Source organism: Chelon labrosus (genome assembly GCF_963514085.1).
Source record: "Chelon labrosus genome assembly, chromosome: 10".
Classification (NCBI taxonomy): domain Eukaryota; kingdom Metazoa; phylum Chordata; class Actinopteri; order Mugiliformes; family Mugilidae; genus Chelon; species Chelon labrosus.
The window spans coordinates 21,900,133-21,915,739 of record NC_140360.1 but is presented as its reverse complement, the minus strand read 5'-3'; the positions used below and the strand labels follow the sequence as shown (position 1 = coordinate 21,915,739).

Below are 15,607 nucleotides of genomic sequence, written 5' to 3'. Positions count from 1 at the left end.
ACATGTGGAAACACGAGTACTGTAATGGAGCTGCTACTGTTCCATGGATCTCACCTCCTCTTTTTTCTGTGTTTGTTTCCTGACCTGAAGCAATGTCTTCATAACACTGCCGGGCCAAGATGTGAGCGCTGTCAGGCTGGTTACTATGGAAACCCTTTGACTGGTGGTGCTCAGGCCTGTCAGCCCTGCCCCTGTCCTGGAACTACTTCCAGCAACCAGTAAGTACAAATATCTAAAGTTTTTAATTAGATTTTCATTTGATCACTATTAAACAGATCAGTTTAATGTTACATCAAGAAAGTAATGGGGTTTTTTTGCGCAGATTCTCCTCGACATGTCAGCTGGGTTCTGATGGCCAGCCAACCTGTAACAACTGTCCCCCTGGATTCACTGGCAGACGATGTGAAAGGTACTCCGCTTTCCTTCTCTTTTTGCCTTTCTTTTCCCTCTCTCTCTTCTTCTCAGGGTCATCTGGACACTGCTCAGTTTTTGGGGTTACCTGGCTGGCCGGCAGCAAGGTTAGCAGGGGCTGGCAGTAGTACCATATGGTTTCATTCACAGGAATGGGATATAAGCATGTCTGTGGTTCGCATTTCTCTTGGTTTTCACAGCAGTTGTGACTGAGTGGTATCAGAGGTGGGATGGGAGATGCAAAACAATGCAACCCAATCTCTAATGTACCTATGTATATTTAGTTTTGCTTTTTTTGTTATCTGTTGGTGGATAGTATTGTCCTTGTGTATTTATTGATTAGCACGGTGAAATGCTATTTCTGCGGTGGCAGAATAATGTGTCTTTGTTTTTGGATTAGGGGCGGCTGGTGGTATTGAGAATGTCATTGCTCAGATGTCATTGTTTGTGGAAAAGAAATTTGCCAAGGGAGAAGTAACTGTATGTTTTGAGGAAACCTTTAGGTTGCTTTCTTCTGTCCTTTGCTTTACCCCCCAAAAACCTTTTTTAAAAGTTGCTCTCTGCTTCAGCTTTGTGCTTTTCTGGTAGTGAAATGTTGAGGTGTTGGCTTGTGTAATTTCTGTCTGTGCACAGACCAAATTTTTTCTGGGTCATAAATGTAGATGAGGCATTTATGAAGACTCCTGTCTGGCTGATGAATCTTTGCCACTCTGACGGCAAAGATGACTAGGTGATTTGGGTATGAGCCACAAGTTGTAAGCCATTTAATATGATATGACGTCTGTGTCTGCAACATACCTGATTTTGCTGTTTTGATATTAAGAGAAGAGAAGCCGTCTGCTGACAGTTGTGGGGACCTTTTCCTGGAGAAGCACACTGAGGGCTTCCTCCCTGTAAGATGTGGAGCTGAAGCAGTGTTCAATTTCAGCTGGGAGAAACAGATGCTACCTTACGGCAGTGGAGATGACGATGATGACGATGACACTGATTACACGTGGCCTGTTACAACAGTTGGAGCAACTTTGATCCCTACCAGGGCCTTACTGTCTACTGTTTCTCGTGATCAGACTACCCAGTCCTCTAAAGCAGTTGAGATAGATACTGTTGCCGTCACGCCCAACAGATCAGTGTCCAGACTCTCACCGCGATTCACACCCAGTCTAGAAAACAGACACTCCAGCTTCCAGCACCTGCTCCGGATTCACCTGAACACCTTTAATCAGCGCTTGAGCATGCTAGAAGGAAACACGCTTGATATGAAGGAGAGCCTTCGTACTATGGAGGACCAGCAGAGTATTCTTAGCTCCCAGCTGAAGGAGCTCATCACTACTCAGTCAGCTGGAGAGAAGAACAAGAAGGTTAGTGAGCTGGAGAAGAGCTACACAGACATGGAGGCCCGCCTGAGCAGACTGGAAGGACGTCTGGAGATCCTAATTGATGGCTTCACGGCCTTGGCTCAGGAGATGAACAAGATGAAACGTGTAAGACATGTCTCCCGTTCACCCGAAGAAAAGAGGGTTGGGCCATCACTCGCCACAGTCCTCGCAATCCCTATGTACTCAACACCTCAGTCTGTGCTCAGAATTATACCTACTGATGCACCACTCACCAGTAGAGCCACAGTGCCCAAAAGCATACCTACCCCAAATCTACCCGTGAACAAACCCACCTCTGCTCCTACAAGAGCAACAAATTTCAAATCAGCAGCTACCACTAAGCCAGTGGTGAAAAACACTACAAAGTTCAAATCAGTCACTAAGCCATCCAGAAGTCAAGTCTCGACAAGATCAGCGATTAAGTTGAAGACCACCTTGAGTAAACCCAGGACTATTTCAAAGTCTACATCTCAAGCTGCAGCGAAGGCTCAAACAAAAAGGCCAGAAGGTAGGCGGTCTGCTGCGAAAGCTAAACATGTTCCACAGCCAAAGCAAACAAAACCAAAGAAAGTCAAAGAAGAGACAACAATCACTAAGTTTCAACTGGAGCCACCATCTCACAAATCAGAGCCTTCTAGGACCTCTCAGCTGCATAAACAACCCAACCAGGCCAATAAAAAGAAGCCTGCATCGCGTGTCGAAAGCAATGGACGCAACAAGTCATTTAGATCAGATGCACCTGTCCCCAAGAAGGTTCAGGAAGGTGTGAAGTCCTCAGAAGGCAAATCAAAGAAGCTGTCAAAGACGCACAAGGGTAACTCCAGCCGAAAAGAGGAAAAGACTGAACGTAACTCTCACAAAACAAAAAATTCTGCAAAAGACACAGTCACAACCACAAAGCCCACTAAGACTAATACTACCAAGAGGCCTAAAACAACAGTGAAAAGGACAACTCCCGCTAAAATCAAGGCTGCTACTTCAAAGAAGAGGTCTGCCACAACAGTGAAAAGGACATCAATTCCTACAAAAACCAAGGTGACTACTGTGAAGAAAACAACAAAGAAAAAACAACATAAAAAGAAAACTGACTCTAACTCTAGGGCTTTGGACCTGCTGAGGCTCTTAAAAGGAGATTATACATCTGCAAGACAGAAAAATAATCAGGACGGTTCTCTTCATGTTGTCTTGGGAAGGCTGGCCATTCCTATCAGAATAATCCCAGATGACTAAGGAATAGTATATTTTTTTATTCTATTCCACTATTGTTAAGATTTTCGTCTCTGATATAAGTTCTCTTATAGTATTAATGACTGTTACTGCAACCACACCTGTGGAACTGGAATGAAGGGATTGATTTTACTGTGTATGTTCAGAGGAAATTTCTAGATGATTAATATCATGCTGAAGTGTATTTTGATACTATGGCTTTTATGGTGTGTTATCTGACAGGAATATTGTCACAACTATTGCACAAAATTTTGCAATGAAGAGACAGCTTAGCATTACGACTTTTCATATGTATACATTTTTCCATTTTGTCGCAAGACTACCTCAAATTTAACCCCAAATGCTAGCTAGCAAATCATGCCTGTTTTTTGTGTTTACATGGGTATGTCTTCAGTTTGTGGTTAAAATGAGACGGTACGTGGTGGTGTCCTAGTAAAACCTTGCACCTCCATGTCACCTTGTGATTTCAGGACAAAATCACTTTGTAGTTCCACTGTACAAACGATTTGTGCCGAATGATTTGTTTGGTGGTGATTTCGCTTTTCAGTGTAAAGGTCCAAACTGGAGATGCAAGGTTTTTCTGGGACACTGGTGTTCATATTCATTTTGTGTCTTTGTGCATTTTGGATTGTTTTACAATGGATAAATAACCAATACAGACAAGACTAACAATATATCCAGTATGCTGCAATGTTTGTTATGCATGTCATTTTAAAAGTTTTTTTTAAACCACTGTTCTTGCAAGGCTCCACATATAGCGATATTCACTGCTTTGATCCAGACTGAAATGATACTGGACATATCATTGCGAAATTTTGTGTAAGCATTCATGGTGCCTGGAGGATGAAGCCTATTGACATTGGTGGTACCCCACCCTGACCCTATCTCAAGCACTAGACTGTCATGACATTTGGTAGAAATACTAAAGTTACCCTCAGGTAACCTGACTTTTCACCTGACACCATTATTAAATCTCAATTTTTGTCTAATGCTTTGGTTTGTGATCACAGGGCATTGAATTGTGATTGTTAAAGGCTGCTAAAACACAAAACTAAAATGTTAAACATTATCCATCTGGAGAATAATCATTGTGAGTGTGTTGGCATTTAGTTGAATCCGGTGCTGACACAAAACAGCTTCACAGGTCCTAGCATTCTGTAGATTCTTGTCCTTGTCTTTCATGGAAAAATCCTCTTGGAAGCATGTGTGAGCTAAGGAAATTGTGTTTTGTCAGTTATATTAGTGATTGGTTTACATTTTCCTGACAGTGGCTAAAGACTAAAGGTCAGGGGTTTATCATAAAACATACATTTTAAAACCTTTGGGAACTTTAAGTCTTCACATTAATTAAGTATTAAGTTAATCATTTGTGAAAAGCGTTTTTTCTACTAGAAAGCTCATGGAGTGAGCACAGTCTAATGGGATCGTCCTCTGAGCAGCATGGAATTTTATACCAGTAGTGGTACTATAAATGTGGATATTGCTCTTGTAGCTATTCACATTTTGGCCCCTTGTTGTCATTAGAAGGAAGGACATGAAAGATGAACGGCAAGAAGTTGTTGCCTTGGGCACATCAACAGACTGACTACACAATATTTCCACTAGTATGGTTCGGCATCATCAGCAGAAAAGTTTGGAATGGACAGGCCCTTCTTTGTAAGATTACATCTAGATCAGTTTAAGAAGAAATATGAGTTTAAATTGTTAGTAATTTGCTTTTGCATTTTTAATGTCATGTGATATTACACTCCTTGTCATTTATGCTAATTGTAAGCCTTTCCTATACTTTGTTATGATGTTTTTATTATTTTCAAATGATAGTATCGTTTTTGATGTACTGCATTTGTTAGTTTGCTCACTATGAATTATCTTTATTGTTACTTCTATAAAACAACTCTGACTGGAATGACCACACATTAGAAACTGTCTCAGGAGATAGTTTGAATAGTGTTTCCCAAAGCAAGTTCAGTACAAGGAAGTCCTCTATGTTGGACCTGTGGACCTGCCAGAGGACAGGTAAGGTAAGACTGACAGCAGCTGTTCTCAGGGAAACCTGCACTGAACTATGGTTGGATTAGCTTTTTCATCTGGTGGCACTAGTGTTGTTTTAGTGGGTTGATGGTGCATGGCTTTGCTATGTTTCAGGACTATTTTTTTTCCCCTCCTTAGCATCTTCTTTTGTGGCTCCTCCTATCTGCCGTGCTTATTGTACATCTGCTTTATATAATTTCTGTATTCATAAAGTTTTGTAGGTATTTTTTTTTATTACGGTTATATTTTTTCAGATATTTTGTAAACTTGCGTGTTTCTGTGAAAATGAGTTTTCTCAGTTTTTCCAGATGAAATCAACATGTGAGTCATGTTGAATGGTTTCTTCATCTGCTATGCTTTATCCATCTCCAGTGCAAGCATTGTTTCCTTCTCTGATTTTCTCCTCCTGGAAATATTGTCAGTATACAGTAAAAAAAGGTTGATGTCTGTGATAGTTCATACGGAAAGAAGACTAGTGCTCAGTGTAGACGTTATACTTACTGGATGTTCTTAGTCTGAATCACTCAGTCCTTTGTTTGAAGTTCTGCTTTGGGTCGAGAAGACTCCATAAAGGTCACGATTCATCAAATGTATCACTTCTTGCAGATGCCCCAACTTCCTACCTCATTGTTCTTTGGGTTAAAACTAGTGTCCTGCTTGACTGGATTTATTTGCATAAAACTGAACACACTGTCTGTTTTCATTTCAGATGTGCCGCAGGATACACTGGCAACCCATTGTCTGGACAGGGATGCATTCTTGGCAATGAAGTCAATGGTAAATTCTTCTTTTTGACACTGAAAAATGACTGAAACTGTTCCATCTTCTGGCTTATCCTCCATCCAAAGGGAGGCGGCACATTTTGTGACCTTCCGCTCTGCTGCCTTGTTACAGGGAACTGCAATAATTGTGACCACAGAGGACATGAAAGTTGCAACGGTGGTGTGTGCCAGTGCAAGGTGAAAGAATTAAGACTTGGTTTAATTCCCTGGTTGTTTTCACCTTTTCGATAGCCTAGCATAAACTGATTTCTTGCGTCTCATCCTGCTGGTGCCATTTTACAGATGAACGTTCAAGGCCCATCTTGCTCCACCTGTAAGCCTGGAACCTTCCATCTCAACCAGGCAAACAAGGATGGTTGCCTGTCCTGTTTCTGTATGGGCGTCACTCAGCAGTGCTCCAGCTCTAATTACTATAGAGACCTGGTAAGGGCTTTAACTGGTACATGATGGAATGATACAACAACGCAATGTTTCATACTTTAAAAATGGCTCATTTAAATTGCTGAACAAACCACATCTATGTTTGAAGTGGATAAAGCAGCAGTGTAGAAGCTATGATAATATCAGCAAGTTAGTTGCTTATTTCTGGGAGAAAATATGCGTGGTCTCAAGAAACTTACCTACATCACACCAGTTTAAGTGGATCTGAGCCAGCGAGATCTGACAGTTGTTGTCGAACAGAGATTGGATGATATCTCGACATGTAAGCAGTAACTTGCAGCAAGGGTAACATCTGACTTCTTGTTTCTAAGAACTTCCCCAGGGTAAACAGATGGGAAATGGGAAATCTGTATAGACTTCTGAAGAAGGAAAAATTATTTGAACAAAAAGCATGATGGTGTAGGTGCCGTGGTCCTCCGTACCTTTGATTCAGTATAGGTCATTTAGTAGAGTTTCAAGAAATACTGATCCGTATGTCACTCTTTACTCTAATGTACTCTAATAGTTCTTTCTTGAAGTACCCTGTTATTCATCACTCATCGTTTGAGTTTTTATGACTTACAGCATTATTTACTTGATTGTACTTGCAGGTGTCTTCAGTCTTTTCTCCGGGGAACTTCCAGGGTTTCGCTCTGGTGAACCGTCAGCGCACCAGTCGCATTTCCACTGGTTTCTCAGTGGAAATTTCCACCGAAGGCACACAGCTCTCTTACAGCAACTTTGACTACCTGGGACAGGAACCTCACTACTGGCAGCTTCCTGGAGTTTACCAGGAAGACAAGGTCAGTATCAAAAAGCTGCTAGATCTGTGGAAACAGCCAAAGCGACAACAGGAACCCTTTGGTGCTGTGTATAAGCGGAACATCAGAAACTTGTAGACCGCTCTTATTCCATTGCTGTCTCCATGTTGCTGCTTTTCCTTACCTCGTACCCCTGCAAGTCCCTCTTCTCATGCAAACTCGTGCAAATTGTTCTTTCAATTCTCTTTTCAACTGCTTTGCCTCCATTCCAACTCTGGTTTCTTCTTTAAATGTGTTTGCTGTTTCTAGGGTAAAATAATTTATATATATATATGATGGTCCCGGTGTTCAGTCCCATAATGTAGCCCTCCATTTTTTGTCTTTGTCCCTACCTCGGCTCTTTATAGAAAGATCCTTTCTTTGCTCGTATGAAAAGAGCAGAGCAGGTATAGTGATGCCAGTCAGCGGTTGTCGTGTTGTGACTCAGTCTGGTTTGTTTGAAGTACAGTGTTGTCTGGCATGTTTTCAAGTACCTGCTTATATGGCATGTCCATATATTATGGATGTGCATTGTGTTCAATTGCTGGAGCCATTTCATTACTGAATTAGTTATTAGAAGCATGGGATTTTTTTTATGGCTGTGTGTGCAGTTTGCAGCTGAAGTTGATCACTGAGTATCTCTCAGATCTGACCTCTTACATCGCAGTGCATATTTCTTTGAGCTTGACATCACACGAGGCATGTAAATGGATTGATCTTTAATGGTCCATTAAAGAGCTTCATAAGTTTAACTTTGCTCAGATAACTATGCCATAAGACTTACAAATACCATCAGCTCAGTGATAAGTACATTGATCAAAGAGCTTGCTTTATCCACATCAATAGAGTGACTCATACTTGCCAGAGGAGCAGCTAAGGAAGGATGCTTCCATTTGGAACCTAATGGCCTCTGAACATAAAGACTCCCACAGATCCAAAAGAGCTAGACAGGTACCTGGTATGACCTGCAATGTAGATCACTGTAGTAAAGATAACACTCATAGAACTAACTAGAATAACTGATGCACAGTATTTTGCCATTGTATGCTAACAGAATGAAAGTTTGTGGCCATCTATGGAAGTAAAATTCCCTCGGTTCATAGATGTAACAGCATGAAGGATCACTTCAGTTTAAGTGAGTGCCGCCGGGGCAGGAGCTTACTGTCAGATATGTACGGTGGCTGAGAGAGCTCGGCGCACTGCAACTTAAGAAAACACGTGCAAATAGACTAAACACAAGCAAATTAAGCTTGCTTTTTCTTCAGCTGCAGTGCGTTGAGCCCTCTCAGGCTCCGTAGATATACCTGCATGCATATTTGCATGTGTCTATCTGAAAATGTTTGAAGTGCCAGAAGTTATTATGCGTTTTGTCGGTGTGACCCCATTGTTGGAGTGAGAACAATTGTTCTCTGAGTGCCTGTGTAATTTGGTGTTACAGAATAACCTTGACTGGTCTGCATCTCCGAGCATCACTGACTCATAAGACAAAGCATGTTCGCTGTCGTAGAGTGGTGCACTGGTCTATGGTTAAAGAACTGTTCCCATGGTTACGTGTCCTCTGTATCTCCGGTACCCTGCTTTCCGCTTCCCCAGGGTGATGTCAGACAGCTGGATGATGAGGTCTGGGCACTCTTCTCTAATTTCTCCAATGGACGAGCTGGTTCCCCTCCATTCTTTCCCTCCTCCAAATCTTCTTCCTTTGCTTCTTCCTCTTCTTCTTCTTCTTCTTCTTCCTCTTCTTCTCGGGTCCCAACTTCCTCCTCTTCCTCCTCTTCCTCTCGCTGGGCTTTGCGACACCTGAGCCCTCCTTCTCCTTCATCTGATATCTCCTCTTCAGTTAGACCAACCCGGCCCCAACACTACTCCCCTGGCCATGCTCCTCGTCTGCAGGTACTCTCTCTCTCTCTCTCTGTCAGAGATTGCGAGAGGTGTTACATATTGTTCAAGTCTTTTTTTTCTTGGTCATATTGGTGACTCCTTGTTCTGCTGCGGATCAACAGAGCAAGAACACAGTGAGCAACGGTGCTTCTGGGGGCAGCAGCAAGGTAGACCGCGGCATGACTGAGTGACTTTAAAACTAAAGCTTAAGAGTTAATTAACAACCAGTTGTTTTTACTTTGTTAATATTTAGTTCAGCAAATTGTTACAATACCAGCATATTCAACTAAAGTAACACAAAGTACATTTAGACTTGTAAGGAATGGATAACGCACGAGTCCAGTAATCTATTGCGTGGTATTTTCAATTGTTAAGCAAATAGCCCCCCACTCATTGCTGTCACAGTGTGCTCTGTAACTCCACATTGGTTTTACAATGACCTGTCATTATGCTGTTGACTGGTTTAAAACCGCCTCTAATTGAGGCGCGTCTTAAGCTGTCATTTTCACATTATTGACAATAGAAGTTGCTGTTTTAGTTGTCAGACAAGACACATTGTTACTGTTGTGCTGTTCTAATCTAATGGTAGCAAAAGAAAGGAGTCTTTAATAGCAACCTTACACGACAACGTGTACTTTAACGAGTTTAACTACATGTCAAACATTAGTTCCAAGCGTCTCATCATTCTTACTCTTCGCCATCCTTGCCTGCTTGTGTTCTGCCTGTCTGCCTGCTTATGATGTGGCCTCGCTGCTTCTCTCTCTCTCTCTCTCTCTGTCTGTCTGTGTCTTATTCTCTTATGCCTCTCCTTCCTCCTTTTGCCTCTCAGTATGCTCTCGTCTACAAGGGTTTCAGCTTGCACCAGGATGATCTGCTCTACTGGCAGCTCCCAGGGCAGTTCACAGGGGATAAGGTAATTGTGGGTGCCACAATGTAACCCCTGGTCAACCCTCCAGCCTTTCCACTTGCCCTAAACTCCCCACTGTCTAGTCCCTCACCACATCCTATGCACTTAACATTGTCTCAAACCTCCCTCCACGTGTGGGGCCTTGAAATATGGACTACAAACATCCCTTTCTACTTTTTTGTCTGTCTAATTAGAAATGTAGTTCATGAATGGTTTCAAATACAAGGCCAGTCATCATGTTATTGTCTTGTATGTCATTAAAGAGTTTATGTATAGTTGAAGAAAAAAGATATCTGTAAGAGAATGCCCAATTTTGCACTAGAGTTCCCATAATGCACCTGGACTGTGTTTTTCTTTGTTGTGTTTTCTTTGGTGAAGACATTGTAAAAAGCTCCCTGTCATAGTCGTGTCATAGCAATCTGATAGCTCTAGTAACTGTTAAATATTAGAAAAAGCTTCTTAGACAATTCAGCATTGATGTTTGATAGATTCCATGTTTTTTATTTCATCATACGATTGCACTGTTAAATCTTTGCTTTAGGTGGGCTCTTACGGAGGGAAACTAAAATACACCATTTCCTACGTGGCTGGTCCAAGAGGAACACAACTGGAGGATGCTGATGTCCAGATTATTGTGAGTATGCCCCCGTGCTAATTTTCTATCGTGGTTACGTTCATTTGTAGCAGTTATTCACCTGCCAGTGTTGTTCTTGTAGGGCAATGACATCACCTTGGTAACTAGTCAGCCTTGGCAGAGGAGACAGCAGGGCAGCAGAGAGACTAATCAGTTTGAGATTGTCTTCAGAGAGGTGAGTGGTTCACAGCAGCACATTAAGACTAAGCCTTTTCTTACGTTTGTGAAGCAGGACAAGCAAAGAGATTCTTTTCCTGAAAATAGTGGCTATTACATGTCCTTAGCTAAAGCTGTTTTTTTCCCCCACAGGAAAACTGGCGTCGACCTGATGGCATGCCAGCCACCCGAGAGCACCTAATGATGGTTCTGGCTGATCTTGATGACATCCTGATTCGGGCGTCCTACTCCACTGAGATGCGCTCCTCCAGCATTTCCGACATCAGCATGGAAGTCGCCGTGCCCAACTACAGCGGCTTGGCACAGGCCCTCGAGGTTGAGCAGTGCCGCTGCCCACCGGGATACCAGGGGCTCTCCTGCCAGGTCATCATTCATTGTCAATTTCTCTCAGTGTTGCAGTTATTGATCCTGGCTGGAAGCAACACAGGATAATTGTATCAAACCCCTTAATGTAATTTCAGGACTGTGCATTTGGATATACTCGTACTGGGGGAGGTTTATATCTGGGTCACTGTGAGCTCTGTGAATGCAACGGTCACTCTGACTCCTGCCATCCTGAGACTGGCATCTGCACGGTATGAAACACTACATCAGTATATTGCACTCTTTATTATAAGAAGGACCGATATTTTAACAGGGCATGTGTCTTCTTCTCCCAGAGCTGCCTGCATAACACACAGGGTGAGCTCTGTGAGCAGTGCGCCCCTGGATTCTTTGGCGATGCCGCCGTTGGCACTCCAGAGGACTGTCAACCATGCGCCTGCCCTCACACTGACCCAGACAACCAGTAAGTGCTGGCACGGATTCAAAGATCTCATATTCCACCTCCTTTTATAGCTCAGGACAACTTCGTGTCCAGCACTTGTTTACAGAAGAAGAGTTAGCGTTCTGGAGATTCATTAACCTGTTTTCTGCCAGCTAATGGCAGACATTAATCTATTCGTCTGGTGGTATGATCTTATTTTATATCCTCACATAATTCGCTTTAACAAATTAGGATTTTTGTTCAGTGCTAATAAAATGTGATTGTATATTGCCAGTAGTGAAGGAATCTGCCAATAAAACAGGATAATTTGATACTGCTGGAAATCCACTCCAGTTCCTGAGTGTGACACACTTTGGTTTCTGTTTCATACCCTAGCTTTAGTCATAGCTGTGCCTTAAAATATGAAAAATTTACTTCAAAATACAATTCTAGTCCATTCACAGCAATATATATATGTTAATTGATTGATAACTGTTGATAATTGATGAGCAGTTGAAAATCGCACTTTCTTTGGGGGCACCACACTTTAGCTTCTTGTCTTTGTGTGTAACTCGCAGGTTCTCCCCTACCTGTGAGAGCCTTGGAAATGGAGGCTACCAGTGTACTGCCTGTGAGCCTGGCTACACTGGCCAGTACTGTGAACGGTAAAACAACTCTTTTCTCCTGACGTGTGTCCAGATTGTGACTAAAATGATCTCAACCTGTTTCTTTTGATAAACCCCTTCTACTGTCCTAATGGGACAAATTGGAGTTTTCACTAAAATGCCATGACCTGAAATTATTTCACTTACCGATTTAATAATTTTAAGGACCTGTGGTTAAACCTTTGTGTCTGCATTTACCCTCATCAGCTGTGCTCCTGGTTATGTTGGCAACCCACAGGAGAGACAGAAGTGTCGTCCAAATAACGGTAGGCTATGTGAAGAGTGCTCATGTTAGAAGATAAAATGTTTCAAAAGATTTCACAGCCGTGTTTCACATTAACTCTAAATACCCTTCTTAATATGTTTGGATTAAAGTTGAACATTGACAATCACATAGGGTGCTGCAAAATAATGACAAGCTTATTACAGGCATACACACTGAGAATTATGCGTAGCAGAGACACTTCATTTAAAATAACCTTGACACAGTCTTGACTCAACAATCAACTTAGACTCCAGTAAGTCTTTGCACCTGACCAGCAAACAGTCGAGCACATGAGAGTGAATTCCTGACGAATTTATTATGATCTCTACATTCTGCAGTTGCCGCCTCCCTGGTGGTGAAGATTTATCCAGAGAAGGTCCAAGCGTCACCGGGCGGCTCCGTCACCCTGCGGTGCCAGGTGTCTGGAGCCCCTCCACACTACTTCTACTGGTCCAGAGAGGATGGACGACCCATCTCCGGTTCTGCTGACAGACGTAGACAAGGTACGCCACACCGTTCAACCACATCACACCCACGACTGTGAGATGAATGGACATGATAATTTCCAGCAGATGTCACTGAATTATAATTTAAAATCTATCTTTCAGATTGAAGTAAATAAATCAAAAAAATCTTAAATGGACTGAATAAAAAAATGTTTGGTACTGGCGACTACATACATGACAGTACCTGTTTCTCATCTGTGTACAGGGGCAGAGCTGTATTTCTCCAGCGTCCAGCCAAGTGACGCTGGTGTCTACATTTGTACCTGCCAAGACCAGCGCAGCACCAACAAGAGCCGAGCTGAAATAGTTGTCACCGGTGTGTGTGAGATTCATTGTCTTATCAGCAGAAAGGATTTTTCCTCATGTCTAAGGAAGCTCATTAGATACTACTGGTGTTTCCATCTGGGTTTGCTTGAACACAAATTATATAAGACGTCATTCTTCACTTTCGTTGACCGCAGCGAGTTGAATTCTTATCTTATCTTGAGGTCTGAAGGTGTTGGAACAAGATGTGCAGAACTGTCAAAACGTAGGATGCATCAAATGTGTTGACCAGTCGTACAAAGGTTATTTTAGGTTTTGTGGGGAATTTAAAATAGTGTCACAGCTGAAAAATGATCAAATTGAGTTTACATTCTGTCTGTATTTTTGAACAATAAGTGTAACCTGTCTCTGCTTTTTACCAGCTGAGACATCCAGACCCATTGAGGTTACAGTCGAGGAACCCAAAGCCCAAACGGTCAGGGTCGGCTCTACTGTCAACTTCATCTGCACTGCAAAGAGCAAGGTAACAAAGTAGATCTCTCCATGATTATAATCTGTATGCTAAACTAAGTGACTATATTCTATTTACCAAGAGTAAAGTTACCTTGTTATAATACATGTCTAACACTGTATTGCAGATGAGATTTTGCACCTTTATTGATTTATTTTTATACGTTCACCCTTCCACAGTCACCAGCCTACACCCTGGTGTGGACCCGGAGGGGTAACGGGAAACTCCCCAACCGGGCCATGGACTTCAACGGTATCCTGACAATTCAGAACGTCCAGCCCGAGGACGCCGGCGTCTACATTTGCACGGGTTCCAACATGTTTGCCATGGACGAGGGCACTGCCATCCTCTACGTGCCAGGTTCGTGATCCTTGGCACAGCGTTCCATTACCCGTCACCCATCACCCCCTGCTACCCCACCAGCTCTGGCTCCTGTAGTTTCTCACCTTAAACTCTCCCCACCCTCTTCGGCTTGGAATGGTGCATGCTTCTCTGTTTTACTGCATTTCTCATTGTGTGGTGTGTAAACTCAGCTCTGGGTTAACAGCATAAAAAGCTTGCAGTTCTAACTCCCAATGCTTCCGCCCTATACGCCTAGATACCACATACACGCCATGTCTTATTATCATACTGCCAATCAAGCTCGTCTCGCTGCCTTTTTTAACGTACTGTCTTGTATGTCTAATAAGTGGAGTTTTCTGAGCTTTATATGAAGAAATACAGCTTGTGGGTTTTGTTACAAATGCAGAGCGTTATGAGGTTGGATTTAACTAATGGGCACTCAAATTCCAAATCAGCGTTCTTTTAGATCTGTAATTTGTGGGTAATGCTTTCTGCCAACACTCTACTGAAGCTACTGCAGATTTTTTTTACATGGGTTGAATTAATCGGTGGTGGTTTGGTTGCTTCTCGATCACTGATAGATCTTCTCAATGGTGCTGCCGAACGTTTCGCTAGCAGGGTGCTGGATTCTGGTTTGTGGCTTTAACGTTTGGGCTCCTGGGCTTTTCCCTGCCTGAGCTGTAGTGTAAAATGGTAAGGGGGAATGGAGATGCCACGATGCGTGCTTAGTGACCAAGCATCATTCAAAGAGGACCTCAGTGCATCTACAATAAACGAGGGAAAGGAAGAAGACCCACTACCCCCAATTTTGTTTGTATTCCATTTGTATTAGAGTATACCTTTCCCAAAACTACTGCCAGCTGTATTAATTTCCTCATCCTGATATTGAATGTCGATGAACAAAACGGTGCTATTTGTTGTGAAGCTGGTTAAACTCATGATTAATCACTCTCTTATCATGCTACAACACTGCTGTAATATCAATCCGTCATTCCTTTAGTGACGGGAGACTCTGTTTGTATCGTTACGTGTCAGATTTATTTGGTAAAATATTTCAGGTCTGACTTGAAACCTAAAAAAAAAGAAAAAAAAAAGTATTTTTTAATCCTAATTTTGTCAGTAATCATTTACAATTGTACATTATGTTTTGTTTTTTTAATTACACTCTCAATGTTGTTGGCACATTTTATTTTTTATCTGACTGAAATATGTTACCATGAAATCAGATATAACAGAAAAGTCAGAATTTCTTTTGTTTGTAGTTAAAAAAAAAATCAAAAATAATTGGCCGCGTGAATGCAATAACCTTGGTATGTGTTTACATTTAGGCTAGTGTTTTTATAAGAACCCGTTTTTTTTTTAAACATATTTCTGAAAATATCCTACTGAACAATTGTCGCATTTTGGTTTTATATTTGTCATGGCTGCATTTATTTTTTTTTTATTTGTTTATTCTTACTGATTCAAGGGTTATATAATTTTAAATATATATACAAAGGTGCTTCTGTAAAGATTTTACACGTATTCATTTTTTTTTTTACACCTAACTGATCTAATGTATACGTCAAGTTGTAATGTATTTATCTCAACTGTGAAAAGATATTTTGTGAAAAAGAGAAAATTGATTAAAATAATGACAATAGACCAAAATGATTTGTTAATTCAT

General features: G+C 41.8%; 1 protein-coding gene across 4 annotated transcripts in view; it reads left to right on the top strand.

The window, feature by feature from the left end:
- hspg2 (heparan sulfate proteoglycan 2) overlaps positions 1 to 15,607 on the top strand; it is an 88,690-nt gene that overhangs the window by 49,403 nt on the left and 23,680 nt on the right. For all 4 annotated transcript variants that reach the window (XM_084553391.1, XM_084553389.1, XM_084553390.1 and 1 more), the window contains exons 28-44: positions 91 to 218; positions 323 to 409; positions 5,755 to 5,822; positions 5,940 to 6,004; positions 6,110 to 6,250; positions 6,859 to 7,050; positions 10,374 to 10,466; positions 10,549 to 10,641; positions 10,776 to 11,006; positions 11,105 to 11,218; positions 11,303 to 11,430; positions 11,967 to 12,053; positions 12,261 to 12,319; positions 12,657 to 12,821; positions 13,030 to 13,140; positions 13,511 to 13,611; positions 13,779 to 13,959. In XM_084553391.1, coding sequence (XP_084409517.1) covers positions 91 to 218; positions 323 to 409; positions 5,755 to 5,822; positions 5,940 to 6,004; positions 6,110 to 6,250; positions 6,859 to 7,050; positions 10,374 to 10,466; positions 10,549 to 10,641; positions 10,776 to 11,006; positions 11,105 to 11,218; positions 11,303 to 11,430; positions 11,967 to 12,053; positions 12,261 to 12,319; positions 12,657 to 12,821; positions 13,030 to 13,140; positions 13,511 to 13,611; positions 13,779 to 13,959 — 2,044 coding nt within the window. The remainder of the gene's footprint in view (positions 1 to 90; positions 219 to 322; positions 410 to 5,754; positions 5,823 to 5,939; positions 6,005 to 6,109; positions 6,251 to 6,858; positions 7,051 to 10,373; positions 10,467 to 10,548; positions 10,642 to 10,775; positions 11,007 to 11,104; positions 11,219 to 11,302; positions 11,431 to 11,966; positions 12,054 to 12,260; positions 12,320 to 12,656; positions 12,822 to 13,029; positions 13,141 to 13,510; positions 13,612 to 13,778; positions 13,960 to 15,607) is intronic.